The sequence below is a fragment of the Prionailurus bengalensis genome, chromosome C1 (genome assembly GCF_016509475.1).
Source record: "Prionailurus bengalensis isolate Pbe53 chromosome C1, Fcat_Pben_1.1_paternal_pri, whole genome shotgun sequence".
In the NCBI taxonomy this organism is placed as follows: domain Eukaryota; kingdom Metazoa; phylum Chordata; class Mammalia; order Carnivora; family Felidae; genus Prionailurus; species Prionailurus bengalensis.
Genome location: NC_057345.1, coordinates 183,501,294 through 183,514,696, shown reverse-complemented (window position 1 = coordinate 183,514,696; position 13,403 = coordinate 183,501,294). Strand labels below are relative to the sequence as shown.

General features: G+C 40.0%; 1 protein-coding gene across 4 annotated transcripts in view; it reads left to right on the top strand.

Annotated features, from left to right (window-relative positions):
- HECW2 (HECT, C2 and WW domain containing E3 ubiquitin protein ligase 2) overlaps positions 1 to 13,403 on the top strand; it is a 369,888-nt gene that overhangs the window by 339,158 nt on the left and 17,327 nt on the right. For all 4 annotated transcript variants that reach the window (XM_043577368.1, XM_043577366.1, XM_043577367.1 and 1 more), the window contains 5 exons: positions 2,523 to 2,652; positions 3,687 to 3,833; positions 4,476 to 4,590; positions 7,443 to 7,528; positions 8,511 to 8,623. In XM_043577368.1, the coding sequence (XP_043433303.1) occupies positions 2,523 to 2,652; positions 3,687 to 3,833; positions 4,476 to 4,590; positions 7,443 to 7,528; positions 8,511 to 8,623 (591 nt within the window). The remainder of the gene's footprint in view (positions 1 to 2,522; positions 2,653 to 3,686; positions 3,834 to 4,475; positions 4,591 to 7,442; positions 7,529 to 8,510; positions 8,624 to 13,403) is intronic.

Below are 13,403 nucleotides of genomic sequence, written 5' to 3'. Positions count from 1 at the left end.
GCAAGCGTTTCTAATGGGCTCTTAAGAGGGTCAGTAGGAAGACTTTTTGCTTTCCTCCCTTTTGGTGTCTGGGCAGATGAAACCCTGGGCAACTGGGCACTGTCCATTTGCCTCTCGGGTTCCCCCGTCCGATTTGCACCTTCCCATTTCATTGCCTTTTCTCATCTTCTCCTATAAGCTTCCTAAAAGAGTGGTCTGTGCTGATGTGCCCTCAACACACTTTAGCCTGGCTTCCTTGCCACCAGCAACCCTTAGAAGCTTTTAAAGAATATCCTTTAGTCCTCATCTTACTGTATCATCCTACTGCTTTTGATACTGTTGACCACTCCAACCCCGAACCCCACCCACTTACTTTGTGTCTTTCCTCCACTGGTGTCCCTGACACTATTCTCTCCCAGTTCCCCTTTTATTTTTATGTCTCTTTCATGGGCTTCTCCTCTGACTTCCCCTTAAATTTCGGTGTTCCTGGATCTTCCATTCTTGCCTCTCCCCCCTCCTGCTTTTCCCTCTCTATGTGCTGTCATGGCGAAATGTCTACACCTGTCTCTTCTCCTACTGGCTCACATCTGCACCCTTAGTCTTACTCTTTGAGTTAGAGGCTCATGTGGTCAACATTCCACTGAGTGTCTCCACGTGCATGTCTCCTAGGCATCTCAAAATCAACATGGTGACCACTAAACTCCTCAATTTCCTCAACCTAAAAGTGTACCTTCTCCCATGTGCCTAATCACAGTCCATGGTGCCAGGATTCTCAGGTCACTGGTCAGAAACCGGGAGTCACCCTCACACAGGGATGGCAGATACACAGCACAGATTCTGCTCTTCCCTACCACCCATTCCACTGCCATGCTGTGGTTCACAAATCATTTATCATATTTTTCCCCACTGAATTCATTTTGGCCTCAGGAATTTTTTCCACTTATAGTCCTCAAGACTGGCAGTTAATCAGAGCTGGCTTGCAACATGAGTTCATTTGGTACCCCTATTTTGATAGCCTTCTTTATACCCCTGATGATACCACTTACTAATGCCCATGTTTACCCCTTAAATAATTCTTAAATTCATCTTCTCCTGTCCACCCTTAATAGCAAAATAAAACTCTTATCTTATTTTGGCCAGATTACTGTAGTGGTCTACTAATTGCCTCCACCATCTGATGAGAACCACTCCTCTCCCCACCCCCATTTTAAGTAATCCTCTATACTACAATCTCCAGAGAACTATTTAAAATCGCATCTCACATCTGATCATGTCATTTCCTGTCCTAAAATATTTCAGTAGTTCCGAAGCACCACGCTCCTTAGAATGATATTCAAGGCCTGGTCCCAGCTACCTTCCTAGCCTTCTCTGGATGTTATGTCTTGTGGTTAACTCTCTGATACTACCAGTATGCTTGAGTATTTTGCATATTCCATGGCCTTGTGCTTTGTTAATGTTGTTCTCTCCTCCCTTTCTTTTCCCCCGTCTCCTTCTTTTCATCCATTTCCCTTTACTTCTCTATCTTTTAAACAGCCTACAAATTTTGATGTAGGTATTACCTACTCCAAAAGACTTTCCTGAATCTCCAGGTTGAAGTCCCGCATTCTTGCTATGAGAGCTCCCTGTATCTACCTTATCGTTGTTTTTAATTGGAGTGTAACATTCATGTAAGAAATACACAAATTTTAAGTGTTACCCAGCCTAGGCTATCATCATCACCTTATATTAATTGACCTATTTGTGTGCCTGTCTCCCCAACTAGACCATTAGCCCCTGAGGGCAGTAACTGTTTATCAAGTAGCTGTTAAGATGTCTGGCACTTCCTTGATGGCTAATAAATGTTTACACTGAACCAAACAAAATGACCTCTGAAATTGGGCTGATGGGGGGAAAATTCAAAACAACAAAAGCAAATCCGTTGTTACCACCTTAAAACTGGGCTATGTAACAGTAACTCCATTGTATGCAGATCCTCTCTCCACAATGAAAAAAGAGGAAAGAAGTATGGAAAACTATTATAATTGTAGAGAGATTCCATAGCTTGCTGTTTTCAGAAACCTGGAAAGAACAAGAACCATGAAGAAAAAGGAGATGTATGTGAATGTGGATCACTCAATCTAGTCTTTGAAAAAAATAACAAAGTTAAAGTACAGTATAGAAACACACCAAAAATATCTAATTATGAGAACAGTGTTTTAAGGTGGTATAACGTAGCCAAAAGAATATGGGACTCAGGCTGTGAACACCTGAGTTCCAGTTCCTGCTCTGGCATTAGTCGTGAATGACTAGGCAAATGGCAGCCACTCGGACAGGCTGGTTGATTTAAGGCATTTTATATATCCAGGATTTTTACATCGTATAGCGTAATTTTTTTTTATTATTTAGCTGCTTTGGTTACTGAGTTTGACTGAGAACATTCCAGAAATCACTGCCTATTTTGTTGACCTTGTTCTTGTCTTCAATTCTTAGTTTCTTTCCTGTGTCTGGGGGGTTTTCCTAACAGTCATCCCTACATATCTGCTTCTATCTGTTTATCATCTTAGTCTGTGTGACCTGAGTGATCTAGAATACCTTGATGAAGAGTTCCACCAGAGCCTGCAGTGGATGAAAGACAATGATATCCATGACATCCTGGACCTGACATTCACTGTGAATGAAGAAGTTTTTGGGCAGGTCTGTGTATGTGAATCCCCGGTGACTTAGTGTGGTAATTAAAGGCTGTTGGTTGATGAAGAATTAATTCATATGCGTACTTATTTGTGGCTTGTTGGGTGGTTTCAACCCCTGTTTATATACAGTTATAATAATTTTGGCTACAAAGATTATTTTAATACCAACAGCAGAGTAGGATGGTCTAATTTACAGATTGTGGTAACTACTTGTGTATTATAAGCAATCTTCTTTTTATTCCCAACTAAAATATCCACATAAAATTTTAGAATTGCCTTGTATAAAATACAGCTTTTCAAAGTCCATGCTACCCCAGAGTTGAATATTAAATTATTTAATTGGCATTTGTACTTAACTCTCATTCATGTTTAAGAGAGGAAAATGTTTTGAAGCTGAGGGATGAAATAATGTTTTGGTGAAGGTTTGAAAACATGGTTGTTGGTTAAAAACATTTCTTTCAAAAATTATATACTGTTTCATAAGTAATATTCTTATTTACACATTTATGTTAAGTAATATTCTTATTTACACATTTATGGTCTTCTGTATTTCGTGTTTTGGAAAAGAAGTTCTCAATGTAACATTCACTTAAATGTAATTCTGCTTCCTTAAGGCAAATCTTTACTTAAATATTGGCTTTTGATATGTAGTTGATTCTGAACCCTAATGGAATTTGCGAAAATATGTTTTTGCCAAACATTCCAATAGCAGTGGGGCAGAACCTGGAGCTAATTTATTTTCATTTAAAAGACTTACTAGTTTAGTCAGGATTTAAAATTTAACCTCCAGCACTCACAATATATAGATTTTTAACCACTGAGGCTTTTAGACATCAGCTCAATGCCTAGTTTTTACTGAGCACCGGTGTGTGTGTGGGCTCCATGTTGCACCTCCCCCACTGCTGTGGAAACCCCCCTCCCGCCGTGGCCAGGGCAAAGACAGGTAGCTGGGTGATTTCGGCTCATTGGTAGCAGTGTTCTTCTAACATCAAGAGTATTTCTTTATGTTCAGTGTTTTGTTTTGTTTTTTAATCTCAGATTACCGAACGAGAATTAAAACCAGGGGGTGCCAATATCCCGGTCACAGAGAAGAACAAGAAGGAGTACATCGAGAGGATGGTGAAATGGCGGATTGAGAGGGGTGTTGTTCAGCAAACAGAGAGTTTAGTGCGTGGCTTCTATGAGGTAAAGACAATCAGAGGGAGTGGGGTTTTGCAGGCTGCTATCTATGATACCACAGTCCATCTTCTGGTGCTTTATTTGTGTGCGATATTTCCATTTTTCTTTTATTTATTATTGCACTTTCAATTTAAAAACTCCAATATATTTTGTATGTGTTTCAAGAACACAAAAAAGCTCCATGCCCCCTTACAAGAGATCTTTGAAATAAAATGATGAATTCAAGTAGCATTTCATGACTTAATGACCACTAATAACAGTGAAGTCATACGTCTTACTCATGCTTTGATACGGGTGATCACGTCTCATGCTTGCTATGTGAAGTGATTGTATCTTAGGGTTTGAATGAGTTGTGACAAATACTCCATGTGACTTCCTTTGGAGGAGCACTAGATCTTTTTAAAAGAGAAAAACAAACTGGATTTATCAGTGGTCAGTCTTAAAATGAAAATTCTGTTGAGGAGAAGCTCATCCATCTTGTCTTAAAAATATATTTGTCGAGAGCATTGCATTCTTCAGAGTGCCTACACAGAGCACTTCCGTCCTATTCCTAAAATTCCTTGTGCCCTCCTTTTCTGATGAGGCTTAATTATAGCTGAGATTTCTCCTGACTCGCAAGCCATGCCCTGCATTCTTTTTACTCCACAGGTGGTGGATGCCAGGCTGGTGTCTGTTTTTGATGCAAGAGAACTGGAACTCGTCATCGCGGGCACAGCTGAAATCGACCTGAGTGACTGGAGAAACAACACAGAATACAGAGGAGGTGAAATGTGATTTAAAGATGGCTGAACTTTTACGTTTCATATTCAGGGGAAGCAAATGGTTAGCATGCCAGCCTGAATCCAGGACAGGCAAGGCACTCTGTGTTATAATCATAGGTTTGCCACAGTCTCCTCTGAGACCTTGGGCAAGGTACATTCCCTTCTTTTCCTAGTTACCTCATCCATCAAGTGGAGGAAGGACTGTTTACACACCATCTGAGGATGTCATAACTGTTAATTGTTGGTGAAGAAATGTGACCATAAGAACACTAATTAATTGTTTTATGGTGTTGTTAGTGAAGCACCTAGGAACTCACATCCACCTGGTCAAACTCCACCTCTTCTCCCTCCATTCTAAAACTTGAAGCGACACACCCTCTAAGCTTCCCAATAGAGCAAAGGCAGTTTTTCTGCATTTCGCTGAACGACCTACCAGTCGTAATTCACGGTTGAAACACATAAATGGAATAAGACCTGGTTCTCAAAATTCAAGAAGCTTATTGAACAGACCCTTCTAAACTCAAGCATGAAGTTCAGCTGAAAAGGAAACTACTGTAAGATTAGTTAAAACCTGCATCGTATGACAGTTCACTGCCTGGGAAGCTTTAGAAGTGGCATTTCTGTAGATCACTATAAATTGTCCACTAGCAGTTGGGACTGAAGCCATTGAAATCTCCTCACTGAGTTAATAGACTTTGAAAGGGACCTGATGGTGATCCAGAGTTGAAGTTTTATCCCGTAATTTTAAGCAAAGAGAGAATACCTTTTCTGAAATTTATTGCAGTGTGATAGTCTTCAGAAAGTCACGACAAATAGCAGTTGCTTTTTGTTGTGATTTTGGCTTTTGGTTTTTAACTCAGAATGTAAGGCTAGCAGCAGTTCTGAACTTGGAGAGTAAAAACTACAAACTTTAAGTCCCTGAATTAACCACTTAGGAGAATACACTGAGAGCTGAACATCTCTATCTTCAGTTATCTGTAAATTGAAACAAAAGGTTAAAAAAAAATTTTTTTTAAGTTTGGAGTAAAAGAAAAAAATAACCTTAACATTTGCTGGATTGCTTTTGTTCTTGCCTGTTCGTGGCTCTTCCAACTCATCGCTGTTGCCGTGGGCTGGCCGCGTGTGCCCATTTTCTCTGAAAGGCGGTATTAAATTGCAGTCTCTCTTGCTGCTATTTCTGAAACCCAATTGCTACGATGCATCTTTTCCAACTGGCCCCATGTGTAACCCATATGTGGCCTTGGTTATTGTGACTTTGTTAACCAAGCTCTTTTTACCACCTAGAACACAATTTTCTCCAGCATGCTACATAACTTAAAAATCTTACCATAAATGCCATTAGCCCCCCGCCCCCCCCCCCCCGGCTCCGCCCCGGGCAGATTCTAATAGCAACACTGCTAATCAGATCAGCCATATTCATCTTTACGTATTGTAAGCTTTATTCACAGTGTATGTCTACTCAAGTCCCTATTTCCATGGTTATTGTAAATCTTTCCAAGTGAAATGCTTGGGAAGAGAGTGCTCCGGGTGGGGAGGCAGGGAGATGGTGAGATACCCAGCTGTTTGCTGACCCAACTAGCTGGCACTGGATGAAGAGGCAGCTCTGCCACCTGCCATGTGGTCATTAGGCAGCTGTTTGTAGAGAATATGAAGAGACACTTGCTGTCCTCCTCCTCCAGAAGGTTTGGCACAAACAGCAAAGGAGAAGCAGAAAGGGGCCTGATTCATAAGATCAGAAGAGCTATAAAGAGCCACTGTGCTTATTTTATAGATGAGAAAACGATTTGCTCAGCACCAAATAGCTAGTTTCTGCCAAATGGACATGGAGCCTGTATAACACCATGTCCAGTATAAATATATTTACCTTTCACTTGGATCCCTTTCTTGTCCAAAGCGCACTAAGCATCACTGATCAAATGGTAAACGCTAAGGAAAAATTTCCCCCAAATGCTACAACCACTGTAACCTGTGAGCAAAAATTCAAATTCAAATCGTTTTTTACCCACCTTGTATGTTGGACTTACTTGTGCTGACTCGGAATGAGAGTGGCTTTGTGTACCTCGAGCACATGAGTTAATTGGTTTGAATCACCAATTGTACCTTAATCTTCTCTCAACTTAATTTTTCTCCGATGAAAGATTTTGGGATCCACACGTACTGCCTTAATCCTCCCGGGGATGATACTTTTGACATTTTATTAAATTCTACTAAGCTATGGAATAAAAGTAACATTTAGGTTTGTGGTTATTTGCGATTTATTAGTTGAAGGAAATAGAGTAATAAAATTACAAATTCCTTTTTATTAATAAAAAGTAAGTTGATTTAAAAATATAAACATTATATGTAGTTTTAAAATAGTTTGCAATTAAGTATTTACTTGTATACTTATTTGATTAACATGTCTCTCCTTTACCAGAAGCCCTGTAAGGGTCTGTTTTCTTTGCCACTGTTACCCCCAAGCTTAGTACAGTGCTTGGCATAGTGATACTTGAAAATTATTTCTTAAATGAATGACCAAAAGAGTTAGGTATTTCCAGTAACAGCAATGATCTTTTTCAGAAATTGTATGGTTAAAATGACAACTTTGTTGTTTTTCTCTCCACCAGTTTTGTTTACTGACCACTAAATGGAAACAGAGACCTCCTAGTTTCATTGAGTATTGTCTTTGTTTGACTTTTGACACTCATGTGATTGTATTTACAGTGTTATTCCCTAGCCTTAAATGATAAACAACCTTTAAAGAATCCAAGATGATGATTTATGTCTGGGGGTCTTTTGTCGACACGTCATGGTGTCATGTCATCTTAACATAGAAAAGTCAAAGTAATGTGGGCTTTCCTGATTGGTTTAATAGGATATCATGACAATCATATTGTAATTCGGTGGTTCTGGGCTGCAGTGGAAAGATTCAACAATGAACAGCGACTCAGGTTGTTACAGGTAAGATGCCATTAGTTAATTTTTTAATGCATTAATATAATTATTATTGGAATTGCTTATGTTTAATAATTGCTAAGTACTCAGTAAACACACCCCATGTTTGCCTGCAAATGTGGGATACATTGTTTCAGACTCTTCTGATTGCATGTTCTGTGGCTCCATCACTATGCAGAACATCCCCAGCCATGTCCAAGCATCTCATTAGAATTTTGAGGAAATACCAACTCCAGTCCAAGAATCCCAGGAAAAACAGCTGCCTTCAGGGCAACTTGGTCCCTTCAACACGAGATCCCGGGGGCACTCTGCAGGGCAGCACCTCTAGCAATAGAAAATGACCTTCAGTCTCTTAGGAAGTGACCAGGTCTTTGAAAAAGAATCTTTTCTTTTCTTCCATGTAACTTTCCACAAACTTGAGATAACAGTGAAGTTCAAGGATACTGGGAAAACTAACTCATTATTTTCTTGTGGTGTTCATAGTTACATGGGCATTTGGTGGTTGATCGCAGCCAAAGAAATATCGGGAACAAGCCTTCTGAATGCTTAGGCTGAGCCTTACAAGTAGATTGGGTCTTAACTCCTTTGGATCAAGGATCTGGTCCTCATTTATTTACCTCAAGTTGATCAGGGACTGATGCCAAGTAGACTTAGGCTGATTGATATACCTACTTTATTTATCTATAATGGGAAATACACCCAGTTTAGTCTACTGAGCTGGCTAGCCGTACAGGATGCTTTATCTACTAAGACCCTCTGGATCTCCTTTTCTTTTATAATGCACTGTCTTTCCTTAGTGTTCCCCAGATCTTTGTCAGAATTCTTGTGTTGGGTTTTTCCACACCCATGGAGTTTTGTCTTCAGGCTTTCCCACCAGTGAGCAACCTGCTGTTCTTCCCTGAGAGCCCTGCACATGAATGATGCCATGCGTTTGTCAGCAGCTAGCCTCTTGGTTTCACTTTATCCTTCTGTTTTCTTTGGTTGATAGTTTGTCACGGGCACATCCAGCATTCCCTATGAAGGATTTGCTTCTCTCCGAGGGAGTAATGGCCCAAGAAGATTCTGTGTGGAGAAATGGGGGAAAATCACTGCTCTTCCCAGGTAAAATAAAAAAACAACACTTCTGTACTGTCACGACAGATGTTCCAGGAGAGAGAGACCTTTAAGTTATGCGTGTATTGATTAATTACTGTTTTTATATTAAAAGTTTGGGAGAGTGGAAAAAGGCTTTAAAATTTAGAATGAATTTATCTTTGATTACCTTTCAAAATGGAGGAGTAAAAGATCTTACTGGGCATCCTTAAAATGCATGCATACATATCTTTTTCTCTTTTTTTATTGAAGTATAATTTACACATGATGTTACATTAGTTTCAGGTGTACAAAATAGTGATTCGACAAGTCTATACATTATGCTGTGTTCACCGCAAGTGTAGCTACTATCTGCCCCAAGACATCACTATTATAATATCATTGACTGTATTCCCTATGCTGTGCCTTCTATTAGCCTAACTTATTCATTCCACAACTGGAAGCCTGTATCACCTTCTCCCCTTCACCCATTTTGACTATCTCCCATTCCCCCTCCCCACTGGCAACTATAAGTTTGTTCTCTTTATGAGTCTATTTCTGCCTTTTGTTGGTTTACTCATTTGTTTTGTTTTTTAGATGCCACATGTAAGTGAAATCATTTGGCTTTCTGTCTGACTTATTTCACTTAACAGAATACACTCTAGGTTCATCTGTGTTTTTACAAATGATAAGATCTCATGTTTTGTATGACTGTGCAACATTCCTCTGTGTGTGTGTGTGTGGGTGTGTGTGTGTGCGCGCGTGCGCGCGTGCAGGCACATGTGACAGGCACACGCATCACATATTCTTTATCCGTTCATCAGTCAATATGGGTTGCCTCCGTATCTTAGCTATTGTAAATAATGCTGCAGTATCTTTTTGAATTAGTGTTTTCATTTTCTTTGGGTAAATATCTAGTAGTGGAATTACTGGATCATATGGTATTTTTATTTTTAATTCTTTGAAGAACCTCCCAACTGTTTTCCATAGTGGCTGCACCAAGTTACATTTCTACCAACAGTGCATAAGGCCTCATTCCTTTTTCTCCACATCCTCGCCAACACTTATTATTTCTTGTCTTTTTTATTTTAACCATCCTGAAAGTGATAGGGGATGTTGCATTGTGGTTTTGATTTGCATTTCCTTGATGATTAGTGATGTAGAGCATCTTTTCATGTGCCTGTTGGCTATCTGTATGTCTTCTTTGGAAAAATATCTGTTCACGTCCTTGGCCCATTTTTAATTGGATTATTTGTGGGATTTGGGTGTTGAGTTGTATAATTTCTCTATATATTTTGGATACTAACCCCTTATTGGATATATCATTTGCAAATATCTTCTGTTATAATACAAAATGCTGTATAACCAAAGCATTTGTTAGCTTTAGTGAAACAATGTTGGTCATCACACTGTGGCTTCTTATGATTGTGGCTCTGACTTAGGTGTTCGCAGAAGCTCTCATTTTAAGTATATATGAATAACTATTTAGAATCCCGTCACTAAAAATTGCCACTATGGTTTCTAGAGAGTATTAAATCATGTCAACGTACTCTATACCTCTTTAACTTAAATCATACATGCCTTAGTGCCATGTGAATGCTCTCTGCATTGATTCTCATTCATAATAAGATAATGCACTTCCCTGGAGTGAAAAAAAAATTGCTTTGCTGCTGCTAATAAATTTAAGAGCCTGTAAGGTAGTAGTTGTGAATATAAGTGTTTGGGGTTGAATGGAGAACTGGAACTGAAACAAAAGAAAAGGAGGGAACACATGAATAAAAGAGGAATGGAGGAGAGTTGATTTTAGAACTCCTTTATGTAATCAGCAGTAACAATACAGTATTTTTGAGGTAAAAAAAGACTTCAGATTGCCTCTCATTTTACTAATAATAAGACTGTGGGGCACCTGGGCGGCTCAGTCAGTTGAGCGTCTCTTGATTAGGCTTAGGTCATAATCTCGAGGATTGTGAATTGGAGCCCCTCATAGGGCTCTGACATTGCAGAGCCCGCTTGGGATTCTCCCTCTCCCTCCCTCTCTGCCCCTCCCCCGTTCGCATGCTCTTTCTCAAAATAAATAAATAAATGTTAAAAAAAACCCGCTGCAATCTGGGGGGGGGGGTGGTTAAATGATCTTCCCCAGTGGTATTAGGTACCCCAGGATGTCATCCTGAGTTTTTTTTTTAAGTACAAGTAACTTTGAGAAACCTGTTAACGAGACTTTCTTCCTAGCGATTGCAAGACACTGTTTCTTAATAATTATTTTCTAAGCATCAACACATGACAAGAGGGGCACTGAAAATACAGATACAGATGGCAATGAGCAGTGCAAGCTCAGGGCCAGCGTAAGCCTCCTCAGTCACCCTCAGTATATTTCAATCTGTGAACAGAGGCACTACATCCAAACCCCTAAGTATTAGCCAGCATACCTGATGTTCCAGATTTGGGAGACTGTAATTTCATTATTTAAAGAAATATTTTCTTTATACCTGAATCATCCCTCCCCCACCCCCACCTTAAACACATATTTGTATCTCAAAAACAGATTCACACTGTCTGATTAAGGCTTTGCACCATTCTGAAAAACTCAAGGATTAGCATCAAGGAGGCAGGAAATGGCAGATTAATTGTGCCACTTTACTCTTGAAATCTATTTTTTATAAAGATTTATTTTTGTAAAGTAGATGGAATAAACTGTAATAATAAGCAGATATATAAGTTGTTCACATTTAATCACTGCAATTTTCACCAAACATGGTAAGCAGAGAAAGGTAATTTGATGTAGACCTGAGACCTAGCTTCAGAGAGACTGGGCTGCATTCCAGCTCTGTCGCTTACCTGCAGTTGAGTCTTGGAGAAGTTGCTTAATTTTTCTGAGCCTCTGTTTCCTTATTTACTTTGTAGGTCAGTAATTCTGAGGATTCAATGCAATCATTCGTGTAAAACATTTACTGCTGACCCTGGCCTTGAGTAGTTAGTAGTGGCTGCCATTATGATTTCTGTCACCATCATCTGTAAAATATATCAGGCAGTAGTGTATTGGAAGGAGCACAGGGTTGGGAGTTAGAAGATCTGGGTTCTAGTCCTGCCTCTGCCACCAGCTAACTCTGGGACCTAGAAGATCACTTGATGTGCAAAAGGCCAGGGAGAGGGTGGTATATTAGGTTTGGTTGAACAAAAACTTATAGTGAGAGGTTTCTGAAAATCTTGGGAGTCAGGCTGGTTCACTTTCTACTTCCCCCTGAGAGTTCCAGGAAGTTTGTGTGCTGACTCATTATAAGTGATGGTGTTCTCCATTATCATTGCGTACACACAGTTGGGCAACAGACGTTGTTTCTTCCTTTCTTCATTATGACCTAAGGTTGGTTCTAGATTCCTAGTTTTACCCAGATTATAAAAATGCATAAATACAGATGATATATGAAGCACGTCAGGCAAGCAGACTACTTTCGTATCTTGTCTATAACAGGTTCTAACGTTTTAGATCTGATAGGGAGAAATAGCTGTTCAGCCATTCTGCTCCACAGGTAGTGAGCTTATCTATTGGAGAGGCATGCGTGCAGATCATAGCGCAAGGATATACTGGCTTTCTGCTCCGAAGCAAGAGGCCTGATCCATCTCTGCAGAATAGGGACAACAATGCCCTGCTCAAAGAAGATGTGACAAGTGAGTAAGATAATGCATTTGAAAGTCCTTAGAGAGAGTAGCTTTCCTTTGTTCTTTTTATCCCTTGATTCTGACTCTTCCGTAAGCCCACCATACTGCTATAACTATGAAGATGTGCTCCTCAGAGAAAGTACACTTTTAGTGTCTCACTTTTAGTGAGACAGTGTTTAACCTGTAAAGTGTTAAACAGTGTTTAACCTGTAAAGTAGGACCTCTCTTTTGACTGGAGACAAAATGGATGGGTGTTCTTCTTACTTACAAAATGTATTCTATAAGAATTCTGGCATGGGGCACCTGGGTGGCTCAGTCGGTTCAGCGTCCGACTTCGGCTCAGGTCATGATCTCACAGTTTGTGAGTTCGAGTCCCACGTCAGGCTCTGTGCTGACCACTTGCTCAGAGCCTGGAGCCTGCTTCAGATTCTGTGTCTCCTTCTCTCTCTGCCCCTCCCCTGCTCACGCTTTGTCTCACTCTGTTTCTCAAAAATAAATAAATGTAAAAAAATTTAAAAAAATTCTGGCATCATCTCATTCAGAAATGAGAGGCTGTAGCCTAGAGAGCTGGAAGTGGCTGTACAGAATGAGGATGGGCAGTTCTGGCAAACGGGAGGGCATCTTAGCCTTTCTAGACACAGATGATGGAGGGCTTTTCAACCTTTCAAGCAAGCAAATTTGAGTCTTATTTTCTCAGATTTCCTAGTCTCACTTTGTGGTAGCACTACTTACATTGTGAGCCAAAAAGTGTATTAAAGTATATAGGGTTGTTTCTGAAGCCAGTACAAGTTGAGTCCATGGCTCTTTTTTTCTCTCTTGTGGTAATGAAGTAACTAGAGACGCAGATGATAAATAATGATGGAGGCAGACGGGTGTCTCCGCAAAGGCTTATAGCCTGAACACATTACTGCACTTCCTCTGCTCTGCGGTTGGTAGTTAGTTCTGTATTTTGAGTTTCTGTAGATTTCCTATCCCCTGGTGCTCTGATGTACTTACGAGACAGTCAATTCACTTTATGGCAATTGCTCTGAAACATTCTGAAAGACAGGATGCTAACATGCCAGCCTGGAAAATGCAGGGCAAATCCTCTCTCCCAGCATGGTATGGAGTTTATGTGTTCATCTCTGAAGGTTCTTGCCAAGTAGGATGATGGGAC